This window comes from Cervus canadensis, chromosome 25 (assembly GCF_019320065.1).
Source record: "Cervus canadensis isolate Bull #8, Minnesota chromosome 25, ASM1932006v1, whole genome shotgun sequence".
Lineage (NCBI taxonomy): Eukaryota > Metazoa > Chordata > Mammalia > Artiodactyla > Cervidae > Cervus > Cervus canadensis.
Window position 1 is genome coordinate 2,043,352 of NC_057410.1, and position 13,218 is coordinate 2,056,569.

The following is a 13,218-nucleotide window of genomic DNA, read 5'->3' on the forward strand; positions in this document are numbered from 1 at the left end:
TACTTCGTAAACGAATGCTTTCAGGTTAGCTTACGCCGGGAGGTTATTCCTAGAAATTGGGCAGAACTGGAAAGCGGTCACTTTACAGCTACGAAGCCCTCGACCACAGGGTTAAATCGCCCCAGCCCAAGGAGCAACCCCAACGCCTGGATGACTGGTCTGGGCCTCGCGGGCCGCTCGCAGCCCTCCAGGGAAAGAGGTTTCCGCGCGCCTCCCGGCCGTCAGGTGAGCCCGCCCACTGCGCAGGCGTCGGGGCGCGCGGGCGGCCAGCAGGGGGCGGAGTCAACCTACCCCGCCCGGCTCGCGCGCCAGCCTCCGGTCACGTGACGGAGGCGCAGGTGAGCGCCGCTTCCGGGGTCGGGAACCCGCATCGCAGACGGCTCCAGCTTCGCCTCGGCCGGGTTCCCGGGAGACTATGGCGTCCTCCTCGGTCCCGCCGGCCGCTGTACCGGCGGCGACAGCGGCCCCCGGCGCGGGTTTCGGCTTCGCCTCCAAAACCAAGAAGAAGCATTTCGTGCAGCAGAAGGTGAAGGTGTTCCGGGCGGCCGACCCGCTGGTGGGCGTGTTCCTGTGGGGCGTAGCCCACTCGGTGAGACCCTGCCCCGGCCCCGCTGTGGCCCTGTCCTCACCCCTCAGCTCCTCCGGGCGTGTCCGTCCCCAGGCTGCCGCTTCCGGAGCCCATCGCGCTGCCACTTCTCCACCGGGCTGTCCCGGTCCCTGCCCACCTACCCTCAGGTGTCTCTCCCACCCTACCTTCTTGCTGTAAAGCTTTTTTTTTTTCTTTTTTAACGTAGGCTTTGTCCCTTCCTCCGCCCTTTACTCCTCCACTGTGTTTCCTTCTTCTTCGCGTGAAATCCAGCTCCCTGCCTCCTCCCAGTCAGTTCCAGCTTCAGCCCCAGGCCGCGGAGCCCGGCCGGGACCTGGCTCCATCTGGAAGGACTTTAGGGGGAGTGACTGTAATAGGTTGCTGGCGGTGAGGTCTCCGGTGAGAGAGTGCGTGTAGAAGGGGAGCGGGAAGAGTAACTGTTTGAAGGGAAATAACTGTTTTGTTTACTCTCCTTTGCACCTTGCTTTCCAGCCGCCTTCCTTGACTTTGGAACCTTGGCTCTGAGGGGAAGCTGCAGGCTTCCTGGATCTTCTAATCCTGCATGTCCCTTTCCCTTCCAGAGGTACAGCATTTCAGAGAGGCTACGCTGCCCTGAGCCCAGTGGTTGCTCTCACTCAGCACTTAATGTGTATAAGCCTTTGGTCTTACCTTTGCTGGCTGGAGTAATGGTATTTGGTGTAACTGAGGGTCATCTTTGAATGAAGAGTTGGCTCAGGAGTTCTGGTCATGGGGACATTATGGTGGTGAACTTTAGAATCAGGGAGCTGCTTAGACCGTGGGCGTGGGAATCAGGAGGAGACCGGAGAGGCCAGTGCATCTCTGGTTCCTGAAGATACCTCAAGTGAAGAAAGCACAGCCATTGCCCTCCCTTCTCTCATGGCTGGAGTGGGAGGAGTGCAGTGATCTTGAATGAGACAGGCGAAATTTTAAAAATTCAATTTCCTTGAAACATTATAGTCATATGGAGTGTTGTATTATAGCCATCATATAGTGTTGCAGAGATGGAAGGGAATGGGGAAGAATACAGTTTTTGTCATTGTTAGTTTGGGGCTTAGGAAGTTATATGGAGTCTGTCAGCTCCCTTTTGCATTTGTGGTCCCCAGGTCCCTGGGTGGGGTGGTAATGTCTTATCGGAGAGTATTCAGTCTATTCCACTTGATATGGGCAAGGCTCATGGAAGTAGGGCTTCCTGTCTTATGACTCATCCATCCATCCCTTCGGGAAGTTCGAGAAGGAGTGTTTTCCTTTGGTAAAGATTGGGGAAATTACGCAGAAGACCTGCCTCAGCTTCCCTAGGTATGTCTACTTTAGTCTCAACACCCCACCTCCAGCCAGCACACATTTACTTAAAGGGTCTGGAATGGAGAAATTCCTTGAACATATGTCCTAGTGATGAGTCAGCCTCAACAGCAGGTGGCAAGGAGGGGGCCATGAAGAACTATAGCTGAATTTTAGGCTGGAAATCTCTAGTGGCTTCTTTTTCTTTTTTTTTTCTGGAGGAATATGTTCTGTCCTCTTTTTCTACTGAGAATGAGAGGAGCTGGTTTTTCATGGCAGTGTATGGGATTTAGGTTAGACTGAATTTCTGTTGCATGATCAAGTAGGAAAAGGCAAGGCATCCATTTATTTGGTTAATAAACACTTGGGGACCACTGAGTGCCAGACATTGTGCTAGTCATCTGAGAGATGTAGATGACGAGAACTGGTCCTCTGGGGGCTCACAGCCCGGGTGGGGAGCTCACATAAACCAGCGGTTAGAGCCAAGTGGTAAGTGGACTAGTAAGGGTGTGTGAAAGATACTATGGCACCCTTGTTAGTCACTGGGGAGAAAGCACATCTGAGCATTTCTTGGTACAGGAACCCTCTTTCCACCCTGAATTAGCAGACTGCTGATTCTTGGGGCTGAGGAGAGCATGTGGTGCTTGCATGCTTTGGGCTGTGGGTTGGCTTGACTTTGGTGAACAAACGAGCTCATATCCTCTGCCTGCCCGCATTCCCTCAGAAATCAGCTGTTTTTCTCTTACCTTACATGCAGGCAGGTGGGGACCTACTCCAAGAACTGGGGCTGAGTGATCTGGAAGAATAGATCCTGTTTGTAAGAAGATGTCTCCTTCAGGATATGGGCATTTCGTTCTTGCTGCTGTTGACCCCTCAGAGTCCCATTAACTCTCTGTACTTTGAAAACATCTTCTGTTTTGTTTCCAGTGGAGCATGGAACTGTTTGTCTTGAATGTCTTGAGTCGGCTGAGGGTTTTTTTTTTTCTAGAATTTCTCACAGCTTTAAAAATAATCCAGAGTTGCTTACAGAGTTTGCCTAATATAAAATGACTGTTGTGAGCATGAAGTTCCCCGGGGGCGGGAGTGTGAGGGGCCGTGTGTGAGGGTTGCTTGCTGCAGGCCTCTTTGGGCAGCAAAGACAGCATATACTCACCTTTGTCAGGCATAGGCATTACCAGGGTATCTAAAGGAATGAGGTGGTGGTTGTTTGGTCTCCCAGTTGTGTCTGACTCTGCGACCTCATGGACTGCAGCACGCCAGGTCTCCCTGTCCACCATCTCCCAGTTTGCCCATGTTCATGTTCATTGCATCGGTGATGCCATCTAGCCATCTAATCCCCAGAGCCCTTTTCTCCCTCTGCCCTCAGTCTTTCCCAGCATCAGGGACTTTTCCAATGAGTGGTCTGTTTACATCAGATGACCAAAATACTGGCTGGAGCTTCAGCAGCAGTCCTTCCAGTGACCCTTTCCTGACTCTTTCCCAGACGCAGTGTATAAGCAGCTCTCCGCATCCCTCCTCACCGCCTTCCCATTCTTATTCTGACTCATCAGATCAATGAGCTCAGCCAGGTGCCTCCCCCGGTGATGCTACTGCCAGATGACTTTAAGGCTAGCTCCAAGATCAAGGTCAACAATCACCTTTTCCACAGGTATGTGGGATCCCTGCTCTGCTCTTGTCAACCTTCCTAGAAGAGAGAAGAGGTCATTTTAAGAGTTAAGGTTGAATGAGTTGAAGGTTTTAGATTTAGAAGGCAACTTACAAGTTGTTACTGTATTGCTTAAACTTCTTTCCAATGCAGAAATTCAGTATTTTTGTAAAGAAACCATTAAAATAATTTTCAGTGTTCCCTACACACTTATCTATGTGTACTAGTTTGCCTCTCCTCTAGCCTGAAAATTCCACAGGGTAAATACATTTAGTTGCCATTACCGTTAGCTTCTGAGAGGTACTCCCTGAAAGAAATACCTGAGTCCCATAAACCCTCCTAATTTCAGAAGATGCCATTCAGAACCTGTTGCTGATTTAAGGATGTCTCTGACTTGCTTGAGATTTGGGAAATGCTGCTGTTTGGATGGGCAGCAGATCCTGGCTCTATTTAAGCCACTTACCAGTCATGTGGTTTAAGCAGGTCACTCAGCCACCCTAAGCCAGTCTCCCTTTCTGTAAAACGGGAATAACACGCTTAATAAAAGACCTCACATGGGTTCTATGAGAATCAAATAAGGTAATATGTGTGAGGGTATCTTATAAACTGTCAAGCCCTTTAGAAATGTAAGATAACATTGTTACTTTGTTTTCCTATCTTGAAAACCCCTATTGCAGGGAAAATCTGCCCAGTCATTTCAAGTTCAAGGAGTACTGTCCCCAAGTCTTCAGGAACCTGCGTGATCGGTTTGGTATTGATGACCAGGATTACCTGGTGAGTGTCCATTTTGGGGAAAGGGTAGGCCTTTCTCCCTAACAAGGGGAATCCTTGGGGCAGTCGTGTTTGGAGGAATGAGGACCTTCACAGGTATTCTTTACCTTTCTGTGGTCATTACTATCCTGTGGTCAGGCATCTTAAAAAATCTGAAGAAAGGTATAAAGCCTGTCCTTGGGGAGAAATGTAGATGCCTTAAAAATTTTGCCGCTCATTTCATTCAGTCTATGTATGGACACTGGATTTAGAACCCTTTTTCATCCTCTTATGCCAAGGTTTTATCTACTTGCAGATGTGTTCAGTTGACCACTGTCCTATGCATCCATAAGTAAAGGGGGAGGAAAAGAGCTCCTGGTCTCTTGTGTGTCCCCAGGTATCCCTTACCCGAAGTCCCCCAACTGAAAGTGAAGGCAGTGATGGTCGCTTCCTTATCTCCTATGATCGGACTCTGGTCATCAAAGAAGTATCCAGTGAGGACATTGCTGACATGCATAGCAACCTGTCCAACTACCACCAGGTCAGACCTCTCTCAGCCCACTCTTCCCTTCCCCTCCCTACTCATAGCTCAGCTTCAGAGCACTTGGGAGACTTCCTATCTCTCTTCCTCCCTATAGCACTCAACATCATGTTTTTGAAAAACAAGGCATTTCAAAAAGAGAGCCTTCGCATACCTATTTGTGTTTGATTAAATGAGAGTTTAGACATGTTCCTTCTCATTTGATGCTTCTAATCTAAATAGATACACATAAAGGGTACGTGAATAGGAAAGTATAAGTTTTAGATTAAGTCAGTATTAGATGAAGTGCCAACATCAAATGTACTATCAGGAATAAATGCAGTCTAGGGAGAAAACCACGATGAGTGTACCATTGGGATAAATTGGAGGGAAGAAGCCATGATCATAACTAGCCGTAAGTGAGATTAGGGAAGCTATTCTGTCTGAGCAGATGAATTTGGAATATGAAGTTTCTGCAATATTTTGGGAATAAAAAATACCTGAATATCTTTTTACTGAAGGAAAATCTCACCAAAATAGTGAGCAAGGAATAAATGAAAGACTCTAAAAGAGTTTTTGGTTATTCAACAGCTAACCCATGTCTGTTGTTATTAGGTCCTATGTCAGACAGTAAAGAGAGAGGTGAATGAAATGGCCCTGGCCATTGAGCATCTCTTGTTCTAATGGCAGAGACTGGTAAGCTAGCATCAAATAACACACAGCAGGCTGGGTGCAGGCAGTGGAGGAATGTAGGGAGTGCTCTGGGTGGGCAGAGGAAGAGCATCCCAGCTCATCTGGGGCAAGAGGTGCTCCAGGAGAGTTTTTAGAGGGAGTATCCTGGGAGCGGATTCACGCATGCTAGTGGGGACCAGGCGTTGGGCATGGTGGAAGAGAGCACTCTAGGCAAAGGAAAGCAGCACTTGTAAAGGCACAGAGCCATGAACGGGCTTGATGTTGCGGAACTGCAAGAAATTCGGTGTGACCAGGATAAGGTATTGTGGAAGGACCCTTAGGCAGGAGCTAGGCAGCAAGGGCTTTATAAGCCACACAGAGAGTTTGGGCTTTATCCTGAAAGGTGGTTTGCAGGGGAGTGATGTATATGTCATTTAGAAATAGCCCTGTGGCAAAATTTTAGAGAATGGATTATAGAGGGGAAGTACTGAGAGGGGCGATACCAGTGAGGAGGTAAGTGTTACGGTCCAGGCGAGAGATGACACGAGCCTCGAGGGGCGACGGTAGTGAAGGTGGAAAGGAAGACCTTTGGGAGAACTGCAGGAATTAAGGCAACGGGGCTCCAAATTCCTGGGGGCCCAGTTGGGAAGCAGGAAAAGAAACATATCTTTGGAGGAAGACAGTTGTGATTTAGGCATGTTGAGTTTCTGGTTTCCACAGTTCATCCGGATACAGATGTCCTGTGAGTGGTTGGGGTATGGAGTTTGGGAGAAAGAATCAGATCTCTTTCTAATTTTAGATTCTTTCTAGTCTAGATTTCAGAGCTACAGGTGAGTAGATGGTACTTATCACCATGAATATAGATGAGATTATGGAAATGTAGAGTGAAATGAAAAGAAGGTTGAGGACAGAACCTTGGGCAAGGAAAGAGTCCATAAAAGAGACTAGGGGATGCCTTTTTTTTTTTTTAATGTGATTGCCAAGTTTAATTCAACAGCTCCACTAACTCCCGCCTTGTAAAAATAACAGAATGCTCCTCTCCGAGGTATACTGTGATGTGAGGCCAGATTTGTTGTTTTTGATATAGCTCTACAAAAAAGTTGGCATGAAATGCACATAAAAAAGTTTTAAGGTTTAAAAAATACAGACTAGTGAAAAAAAAAATACAGACTAGTAATTTATCAATACACCTTGGAGATTGAGAATAGGATACTAAGATTTAATAAATCTTCCAAATACAGGCAGTCCCCAAGAATAGAGCATTTTCCAAATACAAATGGCCTCCCCCATCAGGTTTAAAGGAGCAAAAACCTTTTCTTCTGCTCCTCCCAGTGACTAGACTACCCAGGCTCTCTAAACCCACAACCATGACCCCAAGAAGGGAAAAAAGGAGGCGAGATGGGGACCAAGCAAGGCCACATGGTCACTGCTGCCCAGAGACTCTGTTGTGGTTGTTTTTTCCTCCTTCCGCCAGGCCTCAGTCCCCAGCTGTGCCCCAGAAGTTCCTGCCAGGGGACCGATCTAGAGAGCTCCTACCCTCATGTGACCGGTGAGGCTGAGGCCGAAGCCCCAAGGGCCAGCACCACATTTGGGTCTTCTTGGCTGGAGCCATCAGATGCTCTTAATGATTTATGCCCTACTTCATTCCACACAGGACTTGAGGACAGAGAGGAGTGGTGTGATGGGAGCTCAGGCTGGTCAGTAGCGTCAAGTAGCAGCCAGTTGAGATACGACAATGACAAGATGCCTGTTTGAGTTGGCAACTGAGGGATTTGAGGCAGTGAAGAGTAGAGAAATTTCAGAGGAGAAATGAGAGTATAATCTGATTTCATTGGTTTGAGGTATGAATGAGAGAAAATGGACTGATAGCTGACTAATGTTCTGAGAAGGCTGGCTCTGAAGAGAAAGGCAGCAACCCTGAGAGACGGTAGCACTGAAAAGGGGATTTTCTTAGGAATCCAAATTAGAGGCCCTCATGCAAACGGCTTTACTGTGGGAATCTAGCCCACCAAGAAATATTAGCCTAGGTAAAGTCATTCTGTTGATGTAATTTCCGCTCCTGGTTCAATGAATAAAGAGGGTCAAAACTAGGATAACAGCACCTACCTTCCCCATCTCAAAGGATGATAAAGATCAAAGGAGAGAGGGCGCTTTAAGAGAGATCATACATCTGGGCTAAGTCAGAGGCAATGAGGATTCAGAAACTGCATGGATAACCTGGGGCGTCTTCAGAAAGCCCCTCACCACTTCTGACCTCTAGCCTGTCCGTGTGGAGTTCTCTGGCTCCCTGTGGAACAGGAGCGTTTGATGCCCGCCCCGAGCTGCTTATCTCTCCTTCTTCCCTCCCTCCCACCCCAGTACATCGTGAAGTGTCACGGCAGCACACTGCTGCCCCAGTTCCTGGGGATGTACCGGGTGAGCGTGGACAGCGAGGACAGCTACATGCTTGTGATGCGCAACATGTTCAGCCACCGTCTGCCCGTGCACAGGAAATACGACCTCAAGGTCAGGAGAGAGGGCCAAGCGGGCCTCCTGGTGGCCCGAGGGGCGGGGCGGCCAGGGAGGGCGCTGCATGCTTCATCTTAAAGGAAAGAAGGCTGGGGTTTGAGGACTTGTCTTAGGAGGTAGGTTACGACTCTGCCTTTAGCCCCTTCTGCTGACTTGGTCTTTGGATCTCTCCACAGGGCTCCCTAGTGTCCCGGGAAGCCAGCGATAAGGAGAAGGTGATATAATTCTAGATGACAGGGTGTGAGGGGTGGGGGAGGGCAGGTGAAAGGGATCTTCTTAGGATAAAGAGGTAGGGATCCTTGGATATTAATTCTTATCTTAAACCACCAAAAAAGAAGAGATATGTAGACTTTTCCTGATCCAGGGACTTTTTGGAAGGGGCAGTGGGAAGGGCCCTCTTGTCACAGTCTTGGGTTTGGGAATGGGTGAAAATGCCAGACTTCAAGAGCAAACTGCTCACCAACCACTCCCATCCTGAGCTTTCATTCAAACCAGCTGTCTTTGCTTAAGAAGAAGAAAGAAAAGTCAGAATGGAGTGTGTGAACTGAAAACCCTAGGCAGAAAGGAGTGGGTGTGATTTGGGATACGGCTGCAGTGACTGAGTCTGGGGGCAGCACTGGAGGTAAGAGCAGACTCTGGGCAGCCTCCCGGTAAAGTCAGGTGAGCGGGCGGTAAACCTCTCCCCTCGGGGCCCCAGAGCGAGAGACAGCCCTACATAGAGCAGGGTCACTGGCTGAGATGGTCGGGGAGGCCTGCATTCCCAAGCTGTCCCTTTACCTGTTCTCAGGTTAAGGAACTGCCCACCCTTAAGGATATGGACTTTCTCAACAAGAACCAGAAAGTTTATATTGGTGAAGAGGAGAAGAAAGTCTTTCTAGAGAAGCTAAAGAGAGATGTGGAGGTGATGATTGGGGTGCTCTGGGAAATGACTTTGCTTCTCTTTTTTGCTCCCCCCTCCCCCCCGGCAGCTGTCCATTTACAGTATGAGGGAACTCATCCCCTTCCCTTGGGGCTCTCTGCCTGTAGGGGATTTTGGCTTCCCTGATAGCTCAGTTGGTAAAGAATCCGCCTGCAAGCAGGAGACCCCGGTTTGATTCCTGGTCAGGAAGATCTGCTGGAGAAGGGATAGGCTACCCACTCCAGTATTCTTGGGCTTCCCTTGTGGCTCAGCTGGTAAAGAATCTGCCTGCAATGTGGGAGACCTGGGTTCAATCTCTGGGTTGGGAAGATCCCCTGGAGAAGGGAACTGGCTACCCACTCCAGTGTTCTGGCCTAGAGAATTCCATGGACTGTATAGTCCATGGGGTCCCAAAAAGTTGGACAAGACTGAGCAACTTTCACTTTCATGAAAATCTTCTAGAGGTGACCTTTGGAGGGGGTGACTGGTATGAACTGAAAGAATGATCATAAAAGAATTCTTTAAAAAACAATGATCTGAGATACCAGGACATTTAGGCAATAAAGAGCAATGGTATGCTCCCAACCCTCCGTTTTTACACTTCCTTTCCCCAGGAGGGCCCTGGATATTCAGACAGGGGGGTGTGAGAGTAGTACATAGGAATGGAGAGAGCCATCTGGGGCTTCTGACCTGCCGGTGGGGTCTTCAGTTCCTAGTGCAGCTGAAGATCATGGACTACAGCCTTCTTCTGGGCATCCACGACATCATTCGGGGCTCTGAGCCAGAGGAGGACGGGCCAGTGCGGGAGGAGGAGTCAGAGGGGGATGGCGACTGTGGCCTTACGGGGCCTCCCGCTCCGGTGGGCTCCTATGGCACCTCCCCTGAGGGTATCGGCGGCTACATCCATTCCCACCGGCCCCTGGGCCCTGGAGAGTTTGAATCCTTCATCGATGTCTACGCCATCCGGAGTGCTGAGGGTGAGAGAGAGCCTGGAAATTTAAAGGGCAGGGAGGGTAGTCCCTGGGGAACAGAGACCAGGGTGGTGGTTGGAGAGGCTGGTTAGCTTTTCAGAAGAAATCTGACTGGTTCCTGGGGGGAGGGAATTGGGACTATACTTGGTCTTCATCGCTGGCCTCTCTCCCCAGGGGCCCCTCAGAAGGAGGTGTATTTCATGGGCCTTATTGACATCCTGACACAGTATGATGCCAAGAAGAAAGCAGCTCATGCAGCCAAAACTGTCAAGCATGGGGTGAGGGCTCCCTGAAGCCTTTCCTTTCCTGTCTTGACTATTCAAGAGCCTCTTGTGCCCGAGCAGTGGGGTGGCAGAAGGATGGAGGGCTGGCTATGGAAATGGTCAGGAGTGGGGAGGAGGGGAGGGCAGGGAGCGGGGCAGGGCTGCGGGCGCTGAGACCCTGTTCAACACCTTCCTCTCACAGGCGGGGGCAGAGATCTCTACCGTCCATCCTGAGCAGTATGCTAAGCGATTCCTGGATTTTATTACCAACATCTTTGCCTAAGAGACTGCCTGACTTCATGGTGACTGCTGCTCTGTGTTTCAGGTGGTGGGGGTCTGAGAGGCATGGGGGAATTGTGGATGTTCTGGCCACTAACTTCTTCTTTTCCTCTTCTGCTAACTTCAGGCTACAGGCTCCTTCCATCCAAATAACTCCATCTTGTTGAGTAGGCCCTTCCTGGCCCTCAGAGATACCGATACATTGTTTTCCCTCCCCTTCCTTCCCTTCTCTCCCTTCCCTCTTTCCCTTCCCCACCAAGTCGGCTTGCTTCATTAGAGTGTTTACTGTTGACTCTCTCCCAAGTGCCTTGATCTTTGTAAAATGTCCTGTTGTTTCCATAACAGAGGAGGAGCTGGGGGAAGGGGGTTGTTGGCCATCTTCAAGACCTGACTGGACAGATGGACCTGGCTCAAGCAACTTAACTCGATGCACTTTGCTGTGTGGGATGAACTAAGAGTATCTGAATTTTGCTGATAACTTTATAGAACTCGTTGTGGCATGCTTCCTTCCTAGTAGGCCCTGGGATGGAAGATTTTCAAGACACTACAGATGTGGGTGCCAGCATGCACACATACATTGGGATAGGGCCAGTCTTAGCGAGGTGGGGTGGAGAGTGGTTGGTGGGCTGCAGCCTGTGGAGGCGGGACCTGTGAGGACCCCTTGGTTATTTAGGGAACTGGAGGTCTCTGCGGAGGGTGGCTACTCTCGGGTCTTTTCCCTCACTCCACCTGCCCCCACTGGAGACGGCCACAGTGTTGAATCCTGGGTGAAGCTGTTTGACCGCTGCTGCTCTTCCCCAGGACCTCACATCCCTCCTGGGCTGGAGCCCTTCAGTGGGGGGGTGGTCAGTTCTGGAGGCTGGACGGATGAGCCAAGGGTGTAAGGTTCACTCCCTGTGTTAAATTTCCTTTCTTCATGTCTAGCCATCCCGGAGGTTTGACTCCCAGCAGAAGGGAATACCTCTACTTGGGTTAACCCTGGTCATCTCAAGAGAAGGGGAGCCTCACATGGGGGAGCGGCCTCCACTCCTTAGAAGTGTGCCCCTAGCACACTGCCTCCCCTGCCCCTTCTCAAACCCTTTTCCCAGTTGGATTTGTTATTTTGTTCTTTTCTGTCCATCTTAACTGCTACTGTGTCTCCCAGGGGACAGATGGGCCTCTTTGTCATCTTCACTCTCCACCCCCAGAGAGGAGTCAGAGCCATAACTCAGTCACCCAGCCCCCTCCAAAGAGAGTCGAGCTGATGCATGATATTCTCAGAATGCAGTGGACCCTGATGAGCTGGGATAGTTCCCTTCCCCGCAATGCCTTTGGGGCTCAGGCAGCCATTCTTGTGATCCTGCATCTCCCCTGAGGCTTCTGCATTTCTCTGGAACACAAAGATGGGGCACCAGCAAGTGGCCTGTAGGGATACAAAGACTCTGCTCTGTATCTGACTGGACTGATCTGTCTCACAAGAAGTCATGAGGTCATAAAGGAGAATTCCTCCTGCCCCTCCATCTTCTGCTCCAAAGCAAGTAACAAGAGGAGTCCCCAGTTGAGGATTGGAGCCCCTATAAAATTTTCCTGTCAGGAGCCTCATGGATGTTTTTCATTCCACCGTCTACCTTTCCCTTGTTGAATGCAATAAAACTCCATGACACCAGCAACTTTGTTCTTGAGAAATGGGTTTTCTGACCCATTTCTGGCTGATGTATCATAAGCATTATGGTTTTCATTTGTTGCTTCTGTTTTTCATCTTTTTTTGTTTTATTAATAAAAAGACCTCGTGTATTTACTCCCATTGCTGTCACTATAAGGAAAATAAATTATTGAATTCAAATTCCTTCACAGAAATTCCTTTTTTTCTCCCCCACTCCTCTTTTTTGGAAGCCTGGGCTTAGGGGTGCAGCAACCAAGTAAAGAACTCTGATCTTTAAGATGTTGGGTCCCTAAAGATGTGGGTTTCAAGATATAGATGGCTGTGAGCTTAAAAGGTGGCTAGGAGTGTGCATGGGAATGGAAGACATTCCCCAGTTTTGCAGGAGTCAGCTCTGGGGGGGCGGGGGCAGGACCAATTGAGGCGATATGACCCCGCCCCCCCACTTTCCCCAGGGTTCTGGGCTAGATCACACTCACGTCTCTAAAGGTGAGCGAGTCTTAACAGCGCCGAGCACACAGGAGCTAAAGGAGAAGGAACGCAGTGTTTCCCCAGCTTCCTGGGAAAGATGGCCTTTGTGTGGAGGACAGGAAGAGTACAGCAGGGTCCTGGGAAAGTAAAGAAGGAAGTGACCAGCCATCCAGCCTGGAGAGAGAGTGAAGAAAGGGCGTGGATCAGCAGAGGCGGTTGCCAGCCTGAGAGATCCATCCAGGACTGTTTGGCCAAGGAGTTCTGACCGTTTGAAAAACCTGGCTTGATGTGGCCCCAGGGAAGTGAGCTGGACTGGGGGAGGGGACTGCTGGCCCTGGTGTGGGAAGCAGAGGAGGGCCCCCACCCCTTTGTGAGTTCTTAACTCTATTTCAGCCATAGACTTGATACCATCACTCCAAGGCATTTTTTTGGACAAAATGTATTCACTTCTCATTCTGCACCAGCCTCAGTGTAAAGAGAAAAATCAGAGATCAACACCCATCTGAACGCAGGTTTGACAGAAGGTAACAATCTAGGGAAAGGCAAGCAATAAAGAAGGGAAACGTCTTAGTCCTGGATTGATTTTTTAGAACCAATGCTTTTTACTATGACTCTTCTTCCAACTTTCTATTCCTCAAAGGCCTTTCTAGAAAAAGGATCACAGAGAAATTGCCCCCTCTTCCCCACCTACCTAAACCGACACTCCTCACCCACCCA

The 13,218-nt window shown here is 49.6% G+C and overlaps 1 protein-coding gene across 2 annotated transcripts; it reads left to right on the top strand.

The window, feature by feature from the left end:
* The first annotated feature begins 311 nt into the window (after positions 1 to 311).
* PIP4K2C (phosphatidylinositol-5-phosphate 4-kinase type 2 gamma) lies at positions 312 to 12,213 on the top strand. Of its 2 annotated transcripts, XM_043446600.1 has the most exons (11): positions 312 to 589; positions 3,436 to 3,533; positions 4,208 to 4,304; positions 4,678 to 4,821; positions 7,831 to 7,977; positions 8,157 to 8,195; positions 8,768 to 8,881; positions 9,588 to 9,855; positions 10,024 to 10,127; positions 10,315 to 10,414; positions 10,737 to 12,213. In XM_043446600.1, the coding sequence occupies exons 1-10, from the start codon at positions 416 to 418 to the stop codon at positions 10,393 to 10,395; spliced, it is 1,266 nt and encodes a 421-aa protein (XP_043302535.1). In that variant the 5' UTR covers positions 312 to 415; the 3' UTR covers positions 10,396 to 10,414; positions 10,737 to 12,213. The 2 variants fall into 2 exon arrangements, with proteins under 2 accessions (XP_043302535.1, XP_043302534.1); XM_043446599.1 differs by having other exon boundaries at positions 313 to 589; positions 10,315 to 12,213.
* Positions 12,214 to 13,218: the final 1,005 nt, after the last annotated feature.

Coding starts and splice junctions, on each gene's coding strand:
- PIP4K2C (XM_043446600.1), top strand. CDS start 416: ATGGCGTCCTCCTCGGTCCCGCCGGCCGCTGTACCGGCGGCGACAGCG. Junction 7,978..8,156: donor ACAGGAAATACGACCTCAAG/GTCAGGAGAGAG, acceptor ATCTCTCCACAG/GGCTCCCTAGTGTCCCGGGA. Junction 10,128..10,314: donor CCAAAACTGTCAAGCATGGG/GTGAGGGCTCCC, acceptor TTCCTCTCACAG/GCGGGGGCAGAGATCTCTAC.